At 40.6% G+C, this 25317-nt stretch overlaps 2 protein-coding genes across 6 annotated transcripts in view; one reads left to right on the top strand and one right to left on the bottom strand.

Moving 5' to 3' along the window:
• Window positions 1-10: 10 nt before the first annotated feature.
• Window positions 11-5552, bottom strand: LOC116065966 (zinc-binding protein A33-like). The gene is made up of 6 exons (XM_031321660.2): window positions 4896-5552; window positions 4646-4741; window positions 4329-4559; window positions 4201-4223; window positions 2151-2269; window positions 11-1332 (listed from the first exon to the last, which is right to left on the bottom strand). The coding sequence occupies exons 1-6, from the start codon at window positions 5295-5297 to the stop codon at window positions 809-811; spliced, it is 1395 nt and encodes a 464-aa protein (XP_031177520.1). The 5' UTR covers window positions 5298-5552; the 3' UTR covers window positions 11-808.
• A 9123-nt stretch (window positions 5553-14675) lies between these two features.
• eya4 (EYA transcriptional coactivator and phosphatase 4) overlaps window positions 14676-25317 on the top strand; it is a 45486-nt gene continuing 34844 nt past the window's right edge. For 4 of the 5 annotated variants that reach the window (XR_004895942.1, XM_031321657.2, XM_031321653.2 and 1 more), the window contains exons 1-2: window positions 14676-15042; window positions 18836-18896. Coding sequence is in view for 3 of the 5 variants with exons in the window: in XM_031321657.2 (XP_031177517.1) it covers window positions 18864-18896 (33 nt within the window). In the remaining 2 variants the exon portion in view is untranslated. Of the gene's footprint in view, window positions 15043-18835; window positions 18897-22171; window positions 22193-25317 lie in introns of those variants that run through there. The other variant, XM_035995649.1, reaches the window with a different exon arrangement.

Here is a 25317-nt window from a genome sequence, read left to right as displayed (position 1 = left end):
AGTTAAGTTATTTTCATTTATATAGCCCCAAATCACAAATTCGATCCGTACACCCTCAATCCTTAGATCCTCAGTTCAGATAAGGAAGAACTCCCCAAAACTGGAAAATATCATGAAAACATTACGAAAACAGAGCAAAACATATTTATATGATTCAACAATTCTCTAAAAGTATAAACAAAAGGTCTAGACTAAAATAAGAATGGTCAAAATTAAAACAGCGGAGGCCGAGTAATCCAGACTTTAAGTCCCTATTATGGGGTCAACCTCCAAAAAAACTGGATCCTACATCTCCAATAATACAACTCAATAGCATCTTTTATTGGACCCGTTGTGGCTTCTAAATGTCTTTCAACCCCTACCCCTCCAGTTTGTTGATGCAGGCTAAAGATTAAAGTAAAGCACAAGCTGAGATAACCTGAATGACATCAGGGTTATGTTTGCTAACTTTAGAAAACACTTTTAGAACCACAGAGACATTATGCATCCGTTTTCTATACACTGTACTCCTCATAACGAGTAAACTGAATTGAATGTATACACTCAGTGGAATGCCCCTTTAAGGTGGACTATACCAAAAAGAGAACAGGGAAAGCCTGTGTGATGACTGACAACACTCAGGTTAGCATTTCACTGGTCACTGACATGACAAAACGTTACAGAGACAGACCAAGATTTACCCAACTGTATTGAAATCTGAGAAACATAAACTAAACATTTAAAAGTAACAATTTAATATTAAAATGTATATGAAAACATGTACAGCAATAAAAAATTGTTGTTGGCACTCTGCGGTAAAGCGAGATGTTTATTTGGGTTGTCTTATCCTCACTGACAATTCAGCTGGAAGGATTTTAGCATTCTCACGAAAATACGGAAAGACCATTTCTGGGAAAGTGTATTTGATGGTGTGTACGGGTGTTTTCCTATCAAGGTCGAAAAATGAAAGTATTCCATGGTCATAATCCAGCTGCACTCTGACCTTTTGGGGAAATGAATGTCTAGGTAGGCCTACAGATTTCACATAATCCTCTGGAGTCAGTTCACGCAGAATATCAGTGCAACTACACCTGTAGATGGCCCAGATCTTTTTACAGGTTTTTGGTACTTTGTTTTTTGCAGCCACACCAACAGCCCAAAAAATCCCCCCCACCACCACATCCCAGCTGTGTTTTCCGGACCTAAAACCTTCAGAGCCAAAAACTTCTGAGCTGTATAGCCTTTCTGGGTTTTCAGGAAGCGCCTGACTCTTGTCGCTTATTGTTGAACGAGTCATGTGTTCTGATATAGTCAACATCGAGGAGCCAGTGTTGGGGTCCAGAGTTACAGGAGCTTCAGAGAAAAACAAATAAAAACAAAAGGGAAATTTATTGAGATGGTTTATTAAAGGAGACCTAATATGCTTTTCTGTATTTTCTGTCATACGTATAATGTTACTGTCAGATGTTCATATTACACATGGCCAAAGCTTCAAATAATGAGGTAAACGTAAAAGAAATCCACGTGAGCAAAAACCTCAGATTTCCTACTGTTCTGAACACTCTGGTTTCACAGCTATAAAGCTTTTTCTACTCTCGTCTTCGTATAATGTCATACCGAGCCGGGTTTCTATATGGTCATCTGCTCCAGGCAGGCACGCTACGGCAGTGTTTACGTTACATACCCTGCCACATGTAGCTACATGCTAAGTCAGGGAAAGCTGTAATCTTGGTTGCAGATGTTGTTAATTTCTGCCCAATTTCGGATCGCATTCCTGATGGAGCATGTCCAGTTGTGTAATATTTGGTTTAGAAGCCTTTATTGGTGGTTTTTCATAGTATAAAGTCTTGCTATATACTTCGTTGCAATCAGTCTCCAGCTGAAATGGACTGTACAGAGGCAGCGGCAGCAGAGCTCAGACCCAGCAAACAACCCCATTTCGGTCCTGTGTGGGGCCACTGAGGGCTGGAAATTGGGTCCCATGTAGTCAACCATATATATAATAATAAATATAATAGGTCTCCTAAAAAAAGTTTTACTGAAGGCATTACAGTGTATTCATAGAATAACCTGGTGATGCTTTGGTGATAAGGTTAATCAGTTACCTGTACTGTACATGCCAGTGCAGATTAAAATGTTAACATATGGCGAGGCAGGACCACTTTGCTTACTGTATTGGATTATGTTCTTCATCTTCTTCCAGACTGTGAACTGCAGGTTCCCCAGGTGTTTGGCCTCATCAATCAGGGCTTCTGATGGAGTCTCTGGGTCTGGCAGGTTGCATTGAGCTCTAAAGGAATATTAAACAGCCACAGACTACCAGTCACATATTTTTTGAATACCCAAAATTAGTAGAATTTTTGTTTGGTGCAAAGCCTTAAAGTGCTCATATTATGCTAATTTTCAGGTTCATAATTGTATTTAGAGGTTGTACCAGAATAGATGGTTACATGGTTTAATTTTCAAAAAACACCATATTTTTGTTGTACTACACATTGCTGCACCCCCCTTTTTTCACCCTGTGTGTTGAGCTCTCTGTTTTAGCTACAGAGTGAGACATCTCACTTCTGTTCCATCTTTGTTGGGAGTCGCACATGGTTCCCCAGGCAGTAGCTAGGTCAGCCAGGCCCTCCAGGATTTTGTGATGTCGCGATCGCGCCAATTCACGCGAATTCAACCAATCACCGCGAATTTGGTGCGACTCGCAATTTTGACCAATCACTGCAACTTTTCTGCACATTTGACCAATAACCTGAAGTTTTCCGCGACTTCAACCAATCACAGCAGTCGCACGTGCACTCAGCCAAGGACCAATCGGGAGTGAGAACGGGTTGATCATTTCCTTGTTTTTGATATGAAGACGAGACGTGTGTGTGACTCATTTACCAACAAAACGTACAGCGAAAGACGTGCAAAACATTTCAGACCGTCCGATACATTTTAACATCAATGTGGACTTTAACGATTTAAAAGTCGCTGAAGTTGCTGCGGTTTCCATCCTGGCTGTCAGCTCTCTGCAGCGGGTGGGGCTACTGCTCCGTATCCCCCGCGACTAACACTTGCACACACACAAACACACACACAGACACACACACAAACAACACGCACACGGTGGATGCAGGAGAAAAAGGAGATGAGACGACACAATGACCTAAATTGAGGACAGCTGCGCTCGTTATTGTAAGTGCAATGATAAGTTAAAGTCAGTACTTTATCAAACCGTATGAATGTGTGTCCCAGCCCAGGCCAGCATAGGAAAATAACTAACAATGTAAAGATCAACAAGCCACTGACAGATATGTTCAAATTTGATTCATTCAATAAATTATTATTTTTTGTCTTAAATCCACCAGACATTTTCATATTATACCAACATTTGCAGCATCCTGAGCCTTTTTGGTTACTATAGGAACACTCAGCCCAGAGTAATTTTATTCTCCCCAAAAAAGTTTCCTTTTTATTTTTAAAGAACTATACAAAAAAAAAAATCACAACTTTTTTGCAACTTTCACTGTCTCCCGCAACTTCATTGCAACAAACATACAAAAGACATCGCAACTTTTATCGCAATTTTTTACAAAAGCCCCCCGAAATCAGGCATTTTGGGCCGCAACAATCTCAAAAAAAGGCCGCGAAATCCTGGAGGGACTGGTCAGCACTGCTAACTAGTCAGTTTCAGAGTATGAGGGTATGCCACGCTAGCAGCTAGGCAAGCATTATAACGTGTTACAAAGTGACGTTCGTCACAGAAGTAAAGGCTGGACTACAACAGAGCTGTTCAGAGCAGTTTGTGAACAGTGTTTTCTCTGGAAGATGTTAAGTCCCTTTGGGATGGACTTTGGGCTTTTTCACTTTGTAAATATATAATGTGCACAAAAATATATAACACAATAAAGGAAAGGGAAAAGGCATAATAGGAGCACTTTAAAGTTATAATCCTTTAAGATTTTTATCAAATCAAACCCATTTTTCTCTATTAGTAGAAGCTGGGATTTATTTTTCTCTAGACGTATTTACACTCATTAGTTACCACTCTAGTAATTCCACTTTTCCAAATTTGTGTTAACTTCTCCACCTAAGATCAAGCTTCCCTCTCCCCTAAACTTTTGAATGGGATGCATCCAGGACTTTCCCCCCACAGTGAATGAGACCATCCAAAACTACCATCAGCCCTGACCATCATTCAGCTAGGATTTGATAGGTGTACAGGAAGCGACTTACCGCTCCATAGTGTCTTTGATATTCTGTCGGATAAAGAGAAAACAGGACAGTAAATCAACACCTATAATTATTTAAAATGTTCAATATTTAGATCAGAATATTAATTCACACAGGTAATCACTGAGTACCAGCATGAATGAGAAGTCCTCAGCCTTCATCTCGCTCTCTATGATTTGGATTTTGTCTGTGAGCGAGGAGATCTCTGCAGTCAAATTAACCATCCTGATGTTTATTGCCTCACTCTTGCGTATAGCCTCGTTTCTCACTGCATCGATCCTCGCAGCCTCCTCTGCTCGCAGGAACTGGTAAAGCTTCTGAAACTCCTCTTTGATTGTCTTCTCCGTTTGCTGAGCCTGGAGCTGAGGAGAAAACACATTTGTGATGGAAATCGACAACACATGTTGCTTTCTGCATCTATAACCATGACAGTATGTCTGTGACTTACCTTGATGTGGCTGGCCATTTTATCACAGGAGAGTTTTTGTGCTTTGAATGACCCCAGTTTGGTTTTTAAATGCAACACCTTGAGCTTCAGTTTAGCCTGCAAATAAAGGTGCATGTTTAATACATAGCAAACAGGGGATTGGTTACACAGCACCTACATTTGCCTACCAGGAAGAATTATTTCTAAAATTATTAACTACCAAACAAAAAATCTCTCTCAGTTGTTTTTATTAAAATATATATTTTCTTACCCTACGTGGTTCTGCCGCTTCGTTGATGGGGGCGCAGTTGTGTTTCTTGTGTTTTTGTGCATCCCTACAAATCACACAGATGAGCTGTTGATCATCCTGACAGAAGAGCTTGAGTTGCTCACTGTGCAGACTGCAAATCTCGTTACATTTAGCTCTCTGACTCTTCTTCTCTTGTCTCAAAGTGTCAGACAGGTTTCTCAGTGCCAGATTACGTGGAGGCTGAGCCATTGGAAATATTTCCTTACAGACCGGGCATGTCTGGAGTCCGCTCTGTCTCCACCACTCCTGAAGACAGTGCTTACAGAAGCTATGACCGCACAACAAGACGAGAGGATCCTTAAAAATATCACAGCACACAGGGCAGGTGCAATCCACCTCAGACGGTGATACGTTGGCTGCCATTCTGATCGGACAGCTAACTTACTTTCACTTTCACAAATTCACTCGTATTTGCTCAGCCAGAGCTCAGGTTCAGTACTTTTAGTTCCAGGAGCTTTTACTAAGCATACCTAAATCCCCTGTTACATCAACAAAAGCCCTATTTGTTGGATTGTCTTAGTTTATTTTGTTTTCTAATACATTACCGCGAAGCAGTTTTAGGTCTCGTCACTTCTTCCTGTTTTCTGTATAAAAAGGGAGGAGTCTCTTCAGTTGTGTCCTGCCCTGTGCATACAGAAACACACTGGTTTAGCCAAAGAATAAGGAAAGAAATGATCCTGTTTATCTGATTGGTTTCTATTTCACAAAATGGCAAACCTACTGTAGATCATACAACCTGTACACCTCACTATTGTAAGGGAAGAGTAACATTAAGATAACTTAAAGTGCCAACACAAATCGAGTGGGGGAAAAGTACATGTACTCACGTTCAATTTTAAAGGAATAGCTACTTTACTTGCCTGTGTTAGAAACTAGATATGTAGTTAGGAACAATCCACCTTAAATCACCCACACACTTTCACAATATACCTTGATTGGTGATTTTCTTTAAGTATGATAATAGTTTTAAGGATCAACTAACATGTAGGCCTATATGATTTATCGTTACGAGAGATTTCCAGTAAAGGGATCATTGATTTTAGGTGAAAGAAGAACTTTAACTTCACAAAACATGTGCGATTTAAGGCCATACTGTGTAAACTCCCTCCTTATTTATGTTCTCTCCTGACTCCTAAAGTCACTACCGGGAAATGTAATCTTCGATCATATGGGCAAATCTTGTATGACATTCCCTGAACACGAACTGTTTTCGGTGAAAGTGCCTTTAAATTTTTTGCTCCATCATCCTGGTATAAACTGCAGAAACATCTTAAACTAGACTACCTACCAACATTGATACAGTTTAAAATTAGGATAAAGGATTACTTGAGTACTATATGCATATGTGCTGCTACTGAGTGCTGCTGGTGATTATGTGGAGATGATGTTAATTTGCCAAACTTTTTTTTCTGTTTTATGTTGTCTGTTTTTGCTGTATATTTTAAATATGGAACTTTTGTACTGCTGTCTTGGCCAGGACTCCCTTGAAAAAAAGATTCTGAATCTCAATGGGATTTCTCCTGGTTAAATAAAGGTTAAATAAAAAAAAAATAAAAAAAATAGTGTTGTAGGCTTTCCAGTGATTATAGAAGTATCTAACTTCCCAGAAATATATCACTGTTTTCCCAGGATTCCACCTGTCGATTGCCACTAATCTGCCCTATAGCTCTGTTCTGCATATATGAAAAGAAGCGTGGTTTACATTTAAACAGTTTCCTTCTGCTCCTCTGTTATCTAAACATATTTTTTGCCACACAGCTTTATTGTTAACTGCCATTTTGGCATGATAAAAAAAAAAGTTGATCCAGTTTACTGCAATCACAGCAATCATGGTTGTACTATATCTACGACAGTTGCCTGGTAGTTGCAATGAGGTCTGGAGAGGGTGTTTTCTTCAGAATATAAATAGTCAGCAGTTTATGAACACACATCCTAAAAAAAAAAAAAAATAGGATCAAGCTGGTATTTATCTCAGAAAATGGGACCACATTTTGGAAAGAATTCCTGTGAAATATCTATGAGGATCTCAATTCCTGGTATTTAACCCTTAGGATATCTCATCATTTGTGAAAGTGGATGGGGGCAGTAACGTCAACTATCCTGCAGGAGCAGATGGGAACAGTCCTATATACACATATAATAACACAAAATGCATATGAACGTATTTCTCTAATGCACACACACTCACATTAAAGCACACATATGAGCTACACACGTCAAAGTCCCAGCAGTGAAAATCACAAGTGATTTGCCCCTTGACCGCTGCAGCAATAGCTATCAAAGGCTAACTATTTTAACATGACAGCACACACACACCACCATTTGACCAGCTGGTGTGGTATACTCTTTATCTTCTCTCTCTTTTTCCTTTTCTCAAATAGACTTGAAAGGAGAAAACCTAATCAATCTGTCTGGCACTGTTCAGACTGTGTCCTCTCCTTTTCAGTCTCCTCTAACAGCACAACATGAGAGGTAAGAAGGTGAGAGGAAACAAAAAAAAAAACAATTTAAATATAATTTTTTTTGGGCTGCTCCAATTATGTGACATCTCAAGATAAAGATTGTTTCTGCACCAAAACACAAGTCATTTTTGGTTCAGTGTGGTTTGATAAGGTTTGTGTGTCGGTGTGTAAAAACCTCTTTTTAGGTTGGCTATAAAACTGACAGTATAGTGGTGGAGGAAGTACTCAGACCTGCAAATGTTACTTAAGTATGTAAGTATAATCAGTGAAATGCAGTTATTAAGTAAAAATACATTAATGCTCACATTTGTGAAGCTGGAAACAAATAGATTACCAATATTTGCCAATACATTTTTTTGTCAATTGATTAATCGACTAAGGGTTTCAACCGTACTTTTCATATGTTTTGTGTGCAAAATCTTAATTTGTAAAGTAACTAAAGTTTTTTAAAGTATTTTTGTGTAGTAGAGTAATATAAGTATAACGTGGCATGAGATTATGTAAAGGACAAGTACCTTAAATTTGTATTTGTACTTGAGTAAATATACTTAGTTACATTTCACCACTATTATGAGCTCAGTTACATAACTTCATGCTCATGTCACTCCTACAGACTTTTCCCACTTACCGCTCCTACGCTGGTGTGATCTTTAGGGCTGGGGATAGTGGTTCGGGGGTGGATTCATGTGAGTCTGTTCCTATACTTAAATATTATGTCCATAACCATAAAGCATTCAATCCACATAAAGCCAAATGTTCTGGATCTGGCCACAGTAGCCTCCCCAGGGTGGTGCAGTAAAACAGCCCTGAGCCGCCATTAGGTGGGAGCTGGAAGAAATACGGGACAGAGGCTGGGACCGAATGAGAGCCAGAGCACAGCTGATGGTAAAATAATTTTGTTGACCTGATATACCCCACACACACACACACACACACACACACACACACACACACACACATGCACACACTCACACACTGTAAGGGATTTTTCCAAACTGTTATCATCAGAAACACACACACACACACACACACACACACACACACACGGTCGCGACCCTGTGGTGCAAACATCCTCATCTGTTCTGCAACTTTAATTACCTTTTCTGTATTCCTGCTTATCTGCAACTTTAAGCCATAAAGGCCTATACTGATTTTATGACTTCAGCTAAACTGTCTGTGCATCAGGGATATTTGCCTTGAACGACTTCCTCAATGACTGCACACAGCTTCTTTTGCAACGTGCACAAATATAACTTTAACTGCTAATATTCTATAATAATGTCTACAATAATAGAAATATCTCAACAACACACACACACACACACACAGAGTGCACGTCTATGTGGGACACACATACTGTTCTGTATCGTCATGCTTCCACTCAAGTGAGGAGTCTCTTAGGACGTTGAATGTGGGACAAAATCACACTCTCGCTCTCTTTCTCTCTCTCCCTCTTTCCATCTCTTTCCTCAACTGCTCTCACACACTTGATCACCATCCCAGCGAGTAAGGCATATGCTCCATCATTTGCCTTGAGGGACAAAAGAGTGGGAAGGAATTCAGCGAGACATTGTAGCACTTCTCTTCAGACTCTTGGAGAGAGATTTGCTGTGTTTGTGTGTGCTAACAGCGTTCAGCTGCACAGCTTTCCTGTCTGTGAAACAGAAGAAACTCTAACAAGTCTAAATCTGGACTTGATATTCAATGTACACAATTTTAAATGGAGAGAAGAAAACATCAGTCATGTTCTTTACATGATAAATAGCTGCAGTTATGTCTGAAAGGGGTTGTATGTTAATGCTAGAAATCATTTTGTAAAGGCGTATGTCAAGCTTTTAAATTTTAAAGCCTTAATTTGAAATTGCCACAAGAAGGTTATAGAAGCATGTGATACTAAAACCATTGTCTGCCTATCTGATGCCCGAGATATTTTCTATATCTCTGAAGAATAAAGGGATACATTGCAGTGATTACAGGAGGCCACACACAAAAAAAGAAAGAAAAAACATGCAGAAAATAATTTATATTTAGCGTTAACTTTCTTTTACTGTGTTATGTTTGTCTCTATCTGTCACCGGACACTAATAAAGAGTCAGCAAAAAAAGTTGTAAGTGTAACTGGAGTGGCAGCTCCTCGGCAGGACATTACAGGAATTTACGATGTGTTAAATGTTTCCTTTGTTCCTCCCTGTGGCAGCTCGCTCCGGCAATTAGGGAAGGCAGCGGCCTGCAATGAGATCATTATCCCTCCCTTTCTATCTCAAACATCATTTCCATGCAGAATTATTTGATTGATTGATTTACTGATTGATTTATACTCCCAACAGTAAGTCATAATTGAAGTGTTTATAAAAAATAACCCTTGCATTTGCATCTTCATCTAGCTGACAGAAACATGAAAGCAGCACGCATTGGACTCGTGCACCACCATCTTAATTGACCGAATAGATTAATTAAATATCGCTTTTGTATTTCTATTAATATTGTGATCAAATCTGAAACCCAACTGTGGCACTTTGCCAAAGTCTAAAATTCTGTGCACTGCGCCCCTGAAATAAACCCCATGCGCCATTCCATTTGGCAAACCAATTTGGGATGGAGGGTGGGGGCAGGAAAGGGAGAGGTATAGGTTAGCTGTAGTAATAATCATAAATCACCTCTGAAATGCTGCCATGTCACATGCCAGACTGTGCCACTAATGACCAAGCCCATCTTTCACCGGGTATTTTTATCTGAGTGCCCTGACACTCGACTTCTGGAAGCGTCCTCTCGTTTTACGTCGTCAGCACCTTGGCCCGGCCTGAGCACAAGTTCCTCACATATCTATAAATACCAGCCAGCTCTGTGACTTGGCAAAGGGACCCACAGTCCACGCCACTAAACATCTTGGGGCTTAGCCCCCCCCCCCCCCCTCCCACCCCAGCATCACCCACCGGAGAACAGCTGGCTAAAAAAATAGATCCATCTGCTACTGCCTTCAAATTCCAAAGTGGTTTCAGTTCAATTAAAGCTGTTGAAATTGACTTACTAAAAGTAGCAAACACCGCATTGGTTCAGTTAAAGACCACCTGTAGGATTCATTTCTAACACTGCAGGTGTAGTTAAAGCATCAACATAGATTAGTGCTTGTTGACTCATGTATATACCCAGCAGAATTGCACAAACACCTGTACATGCTTACTTTGTGCAGAATGTTCTGCCAAGTTTTTTAAGCTTGCTGGCATGTGGCACTAGAGACTGCAGGTCAGTGACAGCTTCCTGCTATTTTGGGCTCTGTCACAGCTTGAGGTTTTAATTTATTCTGCCAGAATGTGTCAATCATAGAGTAGCAGGGTTCAGGCCTGAGTCTGCTGCAGGAGGAAGAGGGAGAAGCCACAGCTGGTAGGGCCTTAAAGAGTCAAGCAGGACTAAAAACAAACCAGTATTATGAAGGAAAGTATCTGCTTGAAATTTCCCCAACCTTTTCTTTTTTTCCATGCCCACGTAACGTACATATCTAATATATTCAGTCAACAGAAGCATTTTTAGATCATTTTACATGTTTGCTGTCTGTGTTGAACAGCAAGAACATTTTACTTTCAAAAGGGTGGGAAGCAAGTGAGAGATCATGAACCTTTTTGCTGCACTATTGAGTCCTATGGCTAAGTTGGGGCATTTACATGAAAGGTAGTGTGGCTAGTCCAAACAGCATTCCGGAATGGGAGAAAAACATGCTCTGGTTTATTGGCATTTTTTTACACCAATCACAATCATCTTGGGCGATGCGAAGCGCCGGACGGAGCCACGGTGCCACTGCAAAATAGCCTCGTGAAGGAACTTGTTTGGGGGAGAACATGTGTACGTTCAAAGGTTGTTTTAATCGTGCAACAGAAAACTCAGATTGGACAGATAGTCTAGCTAGCTGTCTGGATTTACCCTGCAGAGATCTGAGGAGCAGTCAACCATAGTCCTCTTTAATCGACTGGAGTTTAAAATTACAACACAAAGTAAGCGAAGCAATCCCGGAAGTGGAACGTCCTGGATATAGACTACATGAAAGGTGGCTGAAAGCAGCACCTTACCAGAGCAGCAGATATCTGCAGCCCTACCTACCAACCAACCAACAGAGGGGTTTAGGCCCTTTACTCCAAACCGGACACAGACACGGACAGTGCACGCGGTTCTGCTTATACTACATTGAGTTGCTGCACAGACAATAGATGGATGTGTTTTCAGATGTGCAGTCTGTGCGTACAGTGCATCATGCCGACCATCAAGGCCACGCTACACATTACATTTAATTGTATTCAAATGAGACTGAATGTTGCAATCGTCAGTGGGCGAAAACCCTAGCTGAGTGTGATGAGTGTGAGCTGAGTGTTAACGGTATGTTCCCAGTCTTGGTTTGGACATGGAGTTAGTCAAAGCATGCGTTGCTTGAAGATGGACTTCATATTACCTTAGCTTAATGTAATAAATCCAGACGAGCATCTAGGGCCAGTTTACCTGACTGGTTTGATGAAGACCGTCTCAACGTGAATGAATACAGTGATTATTATTCTCTCTCTCTTAGCGTCAGGCTACTGTTCGCTATGCCAGTGCCTGTCCACAGGCCATGCCAAGGGTTTGAATCTGACCCTCCCAATGCAGTGCCAAAAAACACACACGCAGACACATCAGTGATCATGTGATGTCATGCCTACTACACATGGCATCATATGACTTTGCAGTGCTTATGTAAGAAATGACTAAAAAGCTCAGTTTCACCTCGCAGGATTGCAAACCAGGACTCAATGATCTGCTGTTTCCTCCACAATTTCACTCCTCTCAGGGTCCAAAGGCAGCTGAGCAATGCAAAGTGATTCTATCTTTTGGAAGGCACAGACAACTGATGCTGTCCTGCCATAAGGTGCATCAGATCAGAAAACTCTTGTATGTGTCGGTCTAGAGGACATAGAACAAACAACCTAAATGTTGTTGTTTAATTTGGAGAGCGTGTTGCTTAATGCCATGGTGGGTGCCAGATCCTCACCCGGCCTCGGCTTCCTGAATTGTCTTGCTCCAATACGTGATGACATAGTGACAAGAGATACACCCAAGGTTGAGTCCAGCCACTAATGTGTGTGTGACATCACTAATACATGTTTTCCTGCAGCCTGCAGTCGGAATAATCTCCAGCATCCAATTACTGTAAACAGTCAAGAGAAAAAAGAAATGAATGGTCAGAGAAATAAAAGAATGTAAGGCGTGAGGATAAACACTGAGATAAGAAAATTAATATCCCAGCCTCCTTTTCTCTCTAATCCCTCTTTTTCATTTTTGCTTTGCCAGTACATGAGCGGCTTTTTCGTTCTCTCTGGGTCTGCCAGCTGATTTGGCAGCCAATGCCACAAAGAACAGAACTTTTTTTTTTTCAGTGATTGTGTGTGTTATGCCAGGGAAACTTTGCTCTTTTCATTCTACCAAGCAGCCTTTTGAATCATATAAACAAATTTAATTTGTGTGCATGAGAAGGACAGCAGGGGAAACATTTGTGTGTGTGGATGTCAGCAGGATCTCGAAACCAACAATCAGGGATCAGTCAGTGAGGCTGCTGACATCATCATCCAAATACATGACAGCATGGTAAAAGAGCGCTGATCCGAGGCCAGCGGGATCCAACAGTCACAGAATCCATAAGCCATAACAAACATTCAATTTTTCAAATAAACTACGCTCCTTGGCCAAATCTGTCATCAGTCTGACTTTACTCTCACAAGATTTATTTGAGCCATGTTCATTATTTTGTTTTGTTCACCCAGTATGTTTTCTGGCTTTTACTGCCACAATTGTTCTCCATTTTTCTCTCTATAACTTATACGGATTAACCAGCACCATGTTTTCCTCCGTATGTCTGTTTAATTCTGTAGTTTTGCTATATCATGTCTGCTATGATATGTGTATTACTGTAAATTTTAGTATTAGCACTATTTTCAAATGACTGTTTTATGTTTTAAGTGCATTAAGTCATCATTTGAACTCAGAGGCTGCATATGTCTGCATCCTCCACAGCAGGCCTGCAGTAGAAATATAATGTGTGTGTCCCCTGTGTTGAACAGTCAGTTCACCCAAATTACAAAGTCTGATTTTTAAATGTGATCAGCTGTTGTCTGTCTGTTTTTTATTAGGCAACCACCTTTCCTGGTAACCTTGAAATTTTACTGGTTTACATGAAATAAACTAGTAAAAAGCACAAGCATTTCTGTCAAAGCATTAGCTTTGTTGTCTTCAGTCTGTTGTGGTTCAGGCTTGTCTCAAACCTAATGTGTTATAAATTATTTTGTTTTAGTTTTATTCTATATTTATCCCATTTATTCTTAAATAACAGTTAACCTATAAATCTTGCCCCATGAATATTATTACAATATTTACTATTATAAAAAAAAATAGCACTAGATAATACGTAATAGATAATTTGACAATTTTATGCCAAACAAAAATATATTGGATTACTGTAAAATGAAGTGAATGCATACACAGCACGGTTTCTCCACTAGGATTATAGGCTATTCCTGGCATTTTGGAGAAAGCTTTGAAATAACATGAAGACAATTTGGGAAATAAAGTGGGCATATAAATAAAATAGAGAATGTGCGGGAAAAGATTGAATGACTATGGGGGTGGGGGATGGTGCACTTGATGACCTCAGTATTCCTAAAAATCCTGTCAAGGTCTAACGATTGATAGATTTTGTAATGTTTTTTGTCAACTGACCTGTTAATGTTCAAAAGCATAGGCATTTTCCAGAAGCATTACAGTAAAAGGAAGAAAAAAAACTTGCTTGATTGAAATGCTCTTATTATTTTCTTGAAATCATTGAAAAAGACAGCATGTAAAAAATTTTATATTGATAAGATAAGTAGGCGACATAAATAAGCAGATAGATACAGTAGATAGAAACATAGATAGATAGACAGACAGACAGACAGACAGACAGACAGATAGACAGATAGATAGATAGATAGATAGATAGATAGATAGATAGATAGATAGATAGATAGACAGACAGACAGACAGATAGACAGATAGATAGATAGATAGATAGATAGATAGATAGATAGATAGATAGATAGATAGATAGATAGGCTGGTCAGTAGATACATGTTGTGTTTGCTCTGTAGGGATAAATAAAACTGTGAGCACGTCATTTGGGCCAAACTATTAATAAGAATGTCATTTTGGTATCCCCCCCCCCCTTCCCTCTGAACCCCATAAGTCCTTTGGACTCTTGCCCAATAGGTGGACGCATGCGCAGCGGCATGGTTTTCAATAATGAAGTTGAGTCTAATGCCTCTGTACAGCCTGGTGCTCAAACTTGGACTCGGACTGAAAATAATGGTGTTTCCCGCAGAGGTGAGCCGTCCGGTCACCAATCCCGAGATCCGGGACTCCGGTTTGAGTTTGTAAATTTGTTAAATCGAGTCTAATTAACTTATCGGGCTTGTTTTTGGACTCTTGCGGGTAATGGCCAGCAGTGGCTGAAGTGTTTTGATCCTGTCAGTGACAGCCTGCAAACAGCAGGGAGAGCTGTGCGGCGACCACACTGCATTAGATTATGAGCAGTTCTCAGAAGTGAAGAAAAAATCTGGGAGCTGCTTTCTTGCTGGGACGAAAGTAATTTAAACACAGGTATGTTGACTTTGTTTGTTTCTTACCAGACAGTCACAGTTGTGTGGTTTTACTCTGACAAACATCAGGTCAGTGACAGTTGAGGTCGCTGCGGTCCGAGGACGATAACTCGATAACTGTCATATTGACTGATTCATTTAGCCTAATGATATCTTAAATAATAGACGACGCATTAAGGCATGATTCCTGTTCAAATAATGTTTTTTTTATTGTTGTTGTTGTTTTTTTAAATGATTCCTCAACACTCATTTTCACAATTAACAATAATGACATTATCATCAATTTATTTGCGTAAACAGTTTTAGGCAATTGCGCATCCATTACTGTAATAGCCTACGTTTGTCAATGATAGGCAATTTAAAGTGGTGTCCATTTTTCAGTTTGGGATGGGGTCCAAACTTTATCCCATCCCCGGGACTTCGGCACGTTAATTTAAATGTATCTCATCCACCTATTGATTTACAGGTTATGACTTTACTTCTTTTCTTTCTTTTTTTTTTCTTTTTTTTTTTACACATTTATACAAACATAATTTAACAGTAAATAACTTGAATTTAATTAATAGAAGCCCCATCCCTGTAAAACTGGCGTTACATGAAGTTTTTCTTTTATGATTTGATAAAAAAAAGAGCTTTAATCTGATGGTTATTTGCCACATAATGATCTTTGACTGCAGGTCAATGTGGTTTCTACTTCTTTTTATCACACATGGAGGAATTTAGTGTCTCCTCGGTGCTCTGCAGCATCCCTCCGTGTGTCCACCACTTTTCTCCCCATCTCTCCTCTCATCCCACGTGGAGTTTGTGTTTATATTTGATATGTAGGAAATGGGAATCTTATACCACGGCCGGGCTCTCAGGGCTTGAATGGCCCCTGGCCATTGGCCTGCCCCTAACAACATGACAAGTTCTGCGCCGACTCAAAATCTGATAGGTCTACTGCGCCGTAATCCATACAGATTAGATTTCACATTAAGGACTCATGCTTAACCAATGCGCATTAATGCGCAAGAGATGGATGGACGGGATTTGGTTTGTGGAGATTTGGGAAATAATAAAGTCCTGTAGCCTACACATAGAGGCTGACAACAAATCATTTTTCTGGCCTTTTATAAAAATAAAAAAAATGTTTTTATTGAATTAAATAGCCTAACAGTTTGGGTATTAAGAATAAAGCCCCGGAAACTGCCCTTTATTTGAAATAGTCGGTTTTGTATTATGTTGAGGAAAATACAACGTAATATTGAAGTGTTCTGTTCTATAAAATATATCAAACTGTTTGTAAAAAATACAATGATGAATTTTTGGGTGCCAGTAAATGTCTGTCCTTTAAATGTTATATTTCATATGCATTTCTTTTTGTCATTCTTTAATTTCATTTTACTTTTTCAGTGTAATTATAGTTGTATTATATGTCGTTTAATAAATTCGATCTAAGACTATTGAAAAACACTTCCATAGCATTTTAACCTGAAGCTTAAAGGGGTGCAACACTTATACAATTGAATCGTAATTAAATTAAGTATTGTGTGCCACTAATAAGGAAAACAGCTTCACACCCTTACAAGGCAATTGCCCTCATTGTTTATTTGACTTTGTCTTAAAAAATATAAGGCTATATAACAATGTCATAATATAACTTCATTTGTCCCCTTGGGGAAATTCATTTTTTTTAATTCTACTTTTGGTAAAAATATACGATCCACTCAAAACATAATTATTATGATACCTGCACAATTATTCACACTAATAGATGATGTGTGTGTCCCCAGTATACTGCTGCTGAAAATAGTGAGTGTGGCCTATTTAAACTCAGAGATACAGATGTAAGAGAGAAGAAGCTTGTCTGCATCTTTGGTCTAAATAATACATTCAATTCCGTAACTGGCTTTTAATTATTTATTTTTAAGTAGCCTATTGCCAAAAAATCAATTTGTGGGTAAAACGATTGCTTAGTCAATAAAGTTGGAGTCAAATTGAATATGTGACTTTTCACTACAACCTCTCCAGCCAGAAGGAGTCTGCGGTTTGTTCAACATTCTCTTCAGCTTTTATAGCGTGAAATTACCGCAGTGTAGCTGTGTAGTCCACTTTCTAATCCTCTGCCGTCCCATATGTGTTTCCTATGTCGCTGTCAATAGCCATAGTGAGAAATCTAATTCTCTCTTCGGGACGCTGGAGGAAATGGCAGGCATTGTTGATTCCCTGTGCAGTGTCAGCTAACTAGCCTACTGGTTTTAGGGCCTTTTGAGGCAGACATGTAGTGGGATATAACACATAAGAGATGGGCAAACCAAGCAGTTAACAATATTTAACAATATTAAAAAGCATCAATTTATACATAAAGACCTATTCTAAACTACCATACACACTATGAGTGTCAAATATGTTATGCATTTATCACTTTATTGACCAAAAAGTTCACTACTCACTATTAATGATTGATGATCTTGACTTTATGTGGGTTTACTGTCCACTACGTCCTCACTTAAGAAGAATAAATCATGAAGGGGAGAGTGGAAAGCAAACAGATAGAAGCCTGATTCTGTCCTCCACAAAGGTGAGAGGGGGAGAGAGAGGGAGAGAGGGTGGGGGAGAGAGAGGGAGGCTGGGGCACAAATCAATTCACCTGAGAGACGCATTATTGTCTTCGGTTTCAGGCGAGGAGGAGCTGAACGCTATGAAAAATTAAAAGGATTCCAGTTAGTTTAAAGGATCGAGCCAGAAATGTCCACAGCGCACGAGCACACACGCACGCGCGCACACACACACACACACACACACACGCGCGAGCACACTGAACAAACTGAAAACACAAAAAACCACGTCTTGCCTGACATTTGCAACTTACCCTTGACACTAGCTCTAAGTGCAGGTGTATACACATATTTATTTACTTAAGCTGAAGTGAAATAGAGCAAATGCATAAAATCATTTTCAGGTGGAAAACGAGCTGGATATGGTTCAGTGGCACACCTTGACACACTTGCTGGGAACCACAGATCTAATGAGGGAAGTACTTTTGTATTTGCATGCGAGTGCGTGTTTTCACAGCCTACTCTTTTGTTCAACTGTCAAACTTTTGCACAATATAGCAGAAAGGAGCCATTTTGTGCCGTTCTGTTGGGATGATGGCATTGTTCCATTCTTTCAGCTGGCCTTTTGTTGCTGCGTGACAATGGCAAGAAAAAAAAGACAAGGGCAGAATGTCATTTCTGATCGCAACATCTAATCTCACTTAAGTTGTAGACAATCACCTCGGCCTCTCCGTCGCTCCGGACTCCTGCGCCAACCTGTCTCCTGTCTAGTATTAATAGGGTCACTCACTGTCTTCGCGTGCTAGCCAGCCACTGTGACTGTGGTCCAGAGCCAGCCAAGCAGCCGTATCATTTACACTTCTCCATTTTCATTGTTGATATTTACTTCTGCAATTATCTCTCCACTTCACCCTCGGCTGAAGATGATATGCTGAAGTTACCGCTGCCGCTTCCCTCCTTCAGTCTCCTGTTGCTCACACATAAACACACTGGCGGAAGGTCTAACTGACAGATGCACAAATACGTGAAAAAAAAGAAGAAATTTTGAAGTAATTTCATCCACAATGTGAGTGTAAGTGATTAAATTTGACAATCAAACCCCCTCAGCAAGTGTTCAAGCAACATCCTCGGAAAAAAACAAAGTTAGTATACAGGTGATGATTAAACTGTGCACAGGTAAATAGAAAAAGGTGACTTTTTTTCATTTTGTACATACATTGAACCACATTTTTATTTTCAAATTGTTTGCCCCTCAAGTGTGTGACGGATAACAACCTAAGAAGCCATGGAGGCCTCACAGGACCTCAACGAACAGATGGTGAGTTAAACGCTACTGTATACATATGTGCGTGTGTGTGTGTGTGTGTGTGTGTGTGTGTGCGCGCGCGTGCGCGCGCGTGCGTGGGTGGCTGAGTATACCTTGTATCGGCCACACAAGTCTGAGGTATGGGTGCATTGGAGAGTTGTGTGTGTGTGGTAACACACAGCAGATGTGGTTCAGTGAGTGAACAGTAACCATATGGCAGCAGTCAGAGTGAATGAGACTTAGAAACAATGCTGGACGGAGACATCAATCTAGCAACTCTGTGTGTGTGTGTGTGTGTGTGTGTGTGTGTGTGTGCGTGCGTGCGTGCGTGCATGCACGCCTGCATGCGCGTGTGCATTCGTGCATGTGTGTGTGAGAGAGAGAGAGAGACAGCATGGTGTGCATGTAATACAAGTGAATCCGCAGTCATTTAAATGACTAATTAACTTAATTGAAAAAGTAGGTATTTGTTTAATCTTTTAGACCTCAATCACATACATACACACACACACACACACACACACACACACACGCAGACACACACACACACACAGAGCCTGAGGGTTTGATAGTGTCTCAGCACAGCAGGCAGTCTCTGCGTCACGTCAGCGCAGTGTCCTAGTTCTGCTTGTTTAAAGATCAGGCCGTATTGTTGGGAAAATGATTTTGGCGGCGAGCGAGGTCCGCTCGCATTTCAAAGTCGTTAGTCAGCCACCAGAACAGGTGTAATTTCATCTCCTCCTCGTCCTCCTCCATCAAGCTTGGTTCTCTCTCCCTCACTCCTACTCTGACCTGCCAGCCTCGACAGTAATAATAGCGCAAAGTGGGACAGAGCGCAAGTATGTTGTTTTTCCCCCACTTTTTGTGTTGCTCTGTCAGACTCGCCCTGGGTTCAATTACAAGCTGACCCCAGTGGAGCACTGTCACTCACACATACAGTACAGTACAGTACATGCACACAACGAAAAAACACAGAAAAAGACAAAGAAAGAAAGAAAGAAAGAGGAAGAGAGGAGCATCCATCTTGTCTTGCTGCCATCCAAATATCAAATATTGATGTTCATATTCCACAATTACTTCACCTGCTTTAAATAGGGCACAGATATCATTTATAATGTGAATTTGAGCTGTGGCTCAAAGACATTGATTAATTCTTCTGGTTGGAAATGAGACCTCAGAGCAAGGACAGAGATTTTAATCATACCACACAGAGCTATAGGCTTACAGAGCTGAGATTTCTGACTCCTGGAACTGTTTGGTGTTTACCTTTTTTTACTAGAAAGTATTCAAGTTCACTTTATGAAGCTGAATCAAAAATATTTTTTTGTAGTGTATGTCTATTTTTGAATCAGTATTTTATAGTGTATGATGTACATTCAGCTTTAAAGGCACATGAGCTAAAACATATGCAGTCTAAAATAACACCCTGCAAAAAGTCCTACCTTTATTAGGTTTTAATGTTCAGTTATCCGTAGGTCCAAACGTTCGTTTTATAAAATGTCAGTGAAAATATATATATATATATCATAGAAGATGAAGATAATCACAGTAGAAAAGGTGAAACCAATGAAAATTTGGCATTTCTGCTTAAAAACGTGACTTCAAACGATTAACTGTTTATCAAAATTGTTAATTAATTAATTAGTTAATTAGTTAGTTTTCTGTCAATTGACTAATCAAATAATCATTTCAGTTCTACTGTTTTGCAGCATAAATGATAACCAATTTTACATCATATAACAATATCAGTATTACAATAGATGTCTTCCTGCTCTGTTTCAAAGTTACTTTTTAGCTGATAGATGTTATTTGCAGTTTTGTGCTCATTGTCTCACTTTGATTACAACTGAGCCACAAATTCTAATGGCAGCTTCCACAAATTCAATTTAACGTGAATTGAAAATGAAGGTTTTAATTTGTAAATTGATTCTATAATTGTAGTTTATTTGCTTGGAATGTTTTTTTTTCTTCTTTAATATTTAAACAAAGTGGCTAATGCTTTCCCCGCACTGTTTCATTGAAATAGGCGTGTCTCGGGTGACTGAGAAAACAGCACAGACCTCACACACAAAGTTTCGGGGAGTTGTCTGTTGATACCTAATACCCACACACCTCCCCTCTACCCTTTTAAAGTCTCCCCCCCCTCCCTTACTTCCTCCTCCCCGCCCTTTTCCCACCACATCCAACGCACGTCATCTGGGTTATGGTCAGGCGTCCTCTCTGGCCGCCTGCCTGCCGAGGGCCAGCCTGCCGTCTGGGGTCCTCGGGGAGTGCTGGAAGAAGCCTGAGGCAGGGCCAACAGTGGTTAGCCCCGTAATGCTACTTTTAGCTTGTTTAAGTGTCTCACTCCACCTGTTGTCACTTACTTGTTTAGCTTTGGAGAAAAGGTGATAACTGTTTTTTTTTTGGTTTTTTTGAGTGATGCTCTGTGAGATGATGATGAAGAGATGATGCGATTTGGGTCAAATTTGTTTTTATGAATTCATTTAAATCCTAAGTATGTGTATAAGCATTAAGTAGATATTTAGTAAAGATAGACCAGCATGTGTCCTTGAGCATACGCACACAAACACACACAAACTCAACACACAATCCCTCAATGGCTCTTGATCCGACAGAGGCCTGATTGAAGTCTCCAGTATGTTGGCTAGTGGAGGAAGCGGTGAGAAATGGGGGGAGCGGCAGTGTTTGTTGACCCCGGGGTGCCTTGCAGGATTTAAACGTATGGCCACCAGAAGAAAAAAGTAAGAGAGATGAAGGAGGAGGAAAAAAGTGGGGAAAAAAGGTTCTTTTAGCCGTAGCCTTTTCCTCTGGTGCGCTGGGAGAGGCCCAGAGTATGGCAGCTGTCCCAGTGTGTGTGTGTGTGTGTGTGTGTGTGTGTGTGTGTGTGTGTGTGTGTGTCAGAAAGAGAGACCAAGTTAGAGGAGAAAAGGGGTCAGGTTGCACCCCTCTTTCACCCCTACAACCCCATACAGACACATTCACACAAACTTACATGCAGCAGCAGTAGCTAAATGCGAGCACAGCCCAACCCTGATTGCCAAGATTGCATTGGCGTCATAGACAGTCGTTTCAAAATCTGCCCAGCGACAAGGCATGTGGACAGATTACACAGAGTGTGGAGTGTAACAGCTACCCCTTGGCATCCCTTTAGTAGACTGGCATCCTAGTTGTGGCACCAAGGTGCACTTACATTTCATCTTAGTGTACAGTGATTCTTGTAAGATTTATGTTTAGTTGACAGCTAAGTGTTGCTGAGAGAGGCTGCCACTCAGTCTTCTAGTCACGTCTGTCTGAGCTGTACAGAGGTAAGAACATTTTCATGAAAAAGAAGTCATTAGTCTTGATTGCATTAGGTTTGGTAACTATGGCAAAGGAGGAGATGAAGTCAAACAGAAGTGTACAACTTAAAAAAGGAAGCAAAATGTGTAGCGTGCAAAAAACGCTGTAATTCATCATCAGGAAGATGTTGATGTTTATACGTTAAACGAATAGTTTGATATTTTGCCAAATGTGCCTATTCCTGATGAGAGTGATGACCAATCCACACAGACTGCATTTTTGGCATCTGTCACTTGCTCGTCTCACGGTACAGATGCGCTTCCATTTAATCAAATGTTTCAATCCACACTGACTTTCAAGACACACACGAGACGCACAACATCCCAAGATCCCCCCCTGAGACTGTTTTAAAGTCAGGCGTAGTCAGGCATATAAAACCTCAACTTAGTTTTTGAAAGGATTAAAACATTTAGATAACACATACTAAGTGAGCTTTACAGGTGTTGGTAGGCAGATTTGTTACCTTTGGACAGAGCCAGACTAGCTGTTTTCCCCTGCTTCCAGCCCTTATGCTAAGCTAAGCTAACCAGCTGCTGGCTGTATTTAACAGACAGACATGGTAGTGGTGTTGATATTCTCATCTAACTTTCAGTAAGAAAGTAAACAAGTGTATTTCCCAATATGTCAAACTATTACTTAAATATTTTGAATATTTGCAGTGTAATATTTTCTGGTGTTCTGGCATTTAAGAAAGTATTAGATTCATCCACAAAGTGAATTTGGAAACTGGGTGAAATTAGCCCGAATGAATATCGTAGATAACGGAGCCTAATCTCGTGAAAAATGGAACAATAACTACTCTCTTTGTTTAGACATTACTTTTATTTAAGGTGCTTGAAACAACCAAAACATGTCTCTCACCAAAACCTTGATTCAAATAATCTATAACTCATATATGAGAGTCATGTGAGTCTGGTCGGCCAGGGAAAGCCAGCTAGGTGTGAGGTGAGAAGGTCACAGACAGCCTGTGAGCCAATCACAGTCTGATGGAGTCAAACCCCCCAAACAGACTGGAGAATCCATCTAGAACCCCAGAGCACCCGGCGTGGGCTTTCTAGAGGAACGCACCAGACAGGAAACCACATGATATGTGTGCTTTAGTGTCTGCTGTGTGTGAGAGTGTGTGTGTGTGTAGGTGTTTCTTTCTCTGTTATACACATATACTTTCTGTGGTGTGGGACTGCTGAGGTCATCTGAGTGGAGACAGTCTCTCATATTGTGACCATGCTTGTTTAATGGAAGTCAATCAGCGCGCAATATTTCATGCCAGAATTCCTCACTTTATTGATTACTCAAAGAGTTTTCAAGGAAATTCACATTATTGCCAGATGTTACATTTCTCTCTACTGAACATTTTAACATACTGAAGTAGTACAGTAAAACATTTTTTTTTTCCATAAATAGAGCCCATGATAGCACAGCCCACCTTTTGTTCAGACTGGTCAAACGCTCATCTGCCATTGGTTACCAAAAAAGGAGCGTATTTCCTCATTTTGCTGGGAAGGAAATGAAATTGCAACAATTGTGCTTTGGTTACGAAGGAACCTGCTTGCCCTGCCTGCCGCGAGAACTTCCTCTGCTGCTCTTCTGGGAGATTGTATTTCTCTCTCTGCAGCATAGAATCAGAGAGGTAGCAGAGGGGTCGCCAAGGCCAGATGGGCTTTGACCTGGGTCTCTGTCCTGACTCAAAACTCCAGAACAGGGCTGCAGCCAATGATTATTTTTTATTATCATTGATGAATCCATTCCTTCATTTTTTTTTATTACTGGAGTCCTTTTTATGTTTTTCCTTTTTGCCTTTGACTATATATCATTGATGTTTATTACCATCAGTGTGTTCTTGTGATAGGTGTTTAATGCCTGACTGAAAATCAAATTTTCTTTTAGGTTATAATAACGTTATGTTATGTCAAAAAAAATATAAAAAACATGGTGTTTTGTCTGAGCATCAGCTTAAAACCCAATGTCTGACTGTCTGTCTGTCCCACCTTCTCTCTCTCCGCCGGCCTGCCCGCCTCTTCGTCTCTCCCTGTGTCTCTCTGGCTAGAGTGATGATTCAGGGCCTATTGTGAAGTCAGCAATCCGATACAGAGCCAGCCCGAGAGCACGGGGGGTGGGGAATGATAGAGGGAGGAGGGGGTAGGGGGTAGAGAGAGTAGAGGGGGCTAGAAACAGGAAGAAACAGAAGGGATTATGGGTGTTCTCATAGCCAGGTCCATGCTGTCTGGAGCCTGGGGCGCTTTGGCACCCTTACCTGTCCTCTGTTTTACCTGTTGCTCTCATTTTCCGATATGGCCTATGGTCTCTGGGTCTCTTTGTCTTCCCCTATCTTTATCTTTCTCACACCCCCGAGCTCTTCACTGTCCCTTTTTGGTCACCCTGCTATTCCCTCTTTTTTCTTTTTCACACTTACGTACATCCTCCTCTCCCTCAAGCTGCCTTCCTTCTTTGCAGACATATGGTACAGTGAATGATTTTATTAGGAAGATGATATGAAGTGTTTCAAGGTCTGGTATGATGGAACAGCTTGCGACTTTTGAGACATTCAACTCCCGTTCCCTCTCCTCGGTGCACAGGGCAGCAGTAACTTCTAATAATATTGAATCTTGGAGCAGATGGCATATGAGGGCATATCTATCTGTCTGCTGAATGTCTCCCCATGTGTCTTTTTTTGGAGGATATCTACCTTATGTTGTACCTCTCACATGCACACACACTGTGATGTCATGAGCAGCATTATTTAACAGGCAGCTGGGAGGTCATTCATCATTTAATTAAAAGCGTCTGAAAGGGATCTGAGGCCTAATGAGATTAGCTTTAATTATTGATGCTGCTGCTGCCACAGACACACACTTACACACACAGACTCGCAAACACGCACGCACGCACGCACGCACGCACACAGGCTCACAAACACAGACAGTTATGACCACCACGGACTCTCTGTACTTACTACTGTAACACACAAACACTTTTTTTACTTTTTAATTCTCTGCTCTTACCTGATCTTTTTTTCCGAAACATTGATTTCGGTGGGATGTGGAGGTGCTCAGGGGGGCTGGGTCGGTGGGTGCGGTAGCTGCGGTCGGGT

Source organism: Sander lucioperca, chromosome 19, assembly GCF_008315115.2.
Source record: "Sander lucioperca isolate FBNREF2018 chromosome 19, SLUC_FBN_1.2, whole genome shotgun sequence".
Classification (NCBI taxonomy): Eukaryota; Metazoa; Chordata; class Actinopteri; order Perciformes; family Percidae; genus Sander; species Sander lucioperca.
Note: the sequence above shows the minus strand (reverse complement) of the source record. Positions and strands in the feature narration are given on the sequence as shown.

Bases quoted from the DNA above. Each gene is read 5' to 3' on its own strand.
- LOC116065966 (XM_031321660.2), bottom strand. From the start codon at position 5,297: ATGGCAGCCAACGTATCACCGTCTGAGGTGGATTGCACCTGCCCTGTG. The intron at 4,560-4,645 runs GTAAGTCACAGA...TTTTCTCCTCAG, and splicing joins AAATGGCCAGCCACATCAAG to CTCCAGGCTCAGCAAACGGA. The intron at 4,224-4,328 runs GTACTCAGTGAT...TTTATCCGACAG, and splicing joins AGGACTTCTCATTCATGCTG to AATATCAAAGACACTATGGA.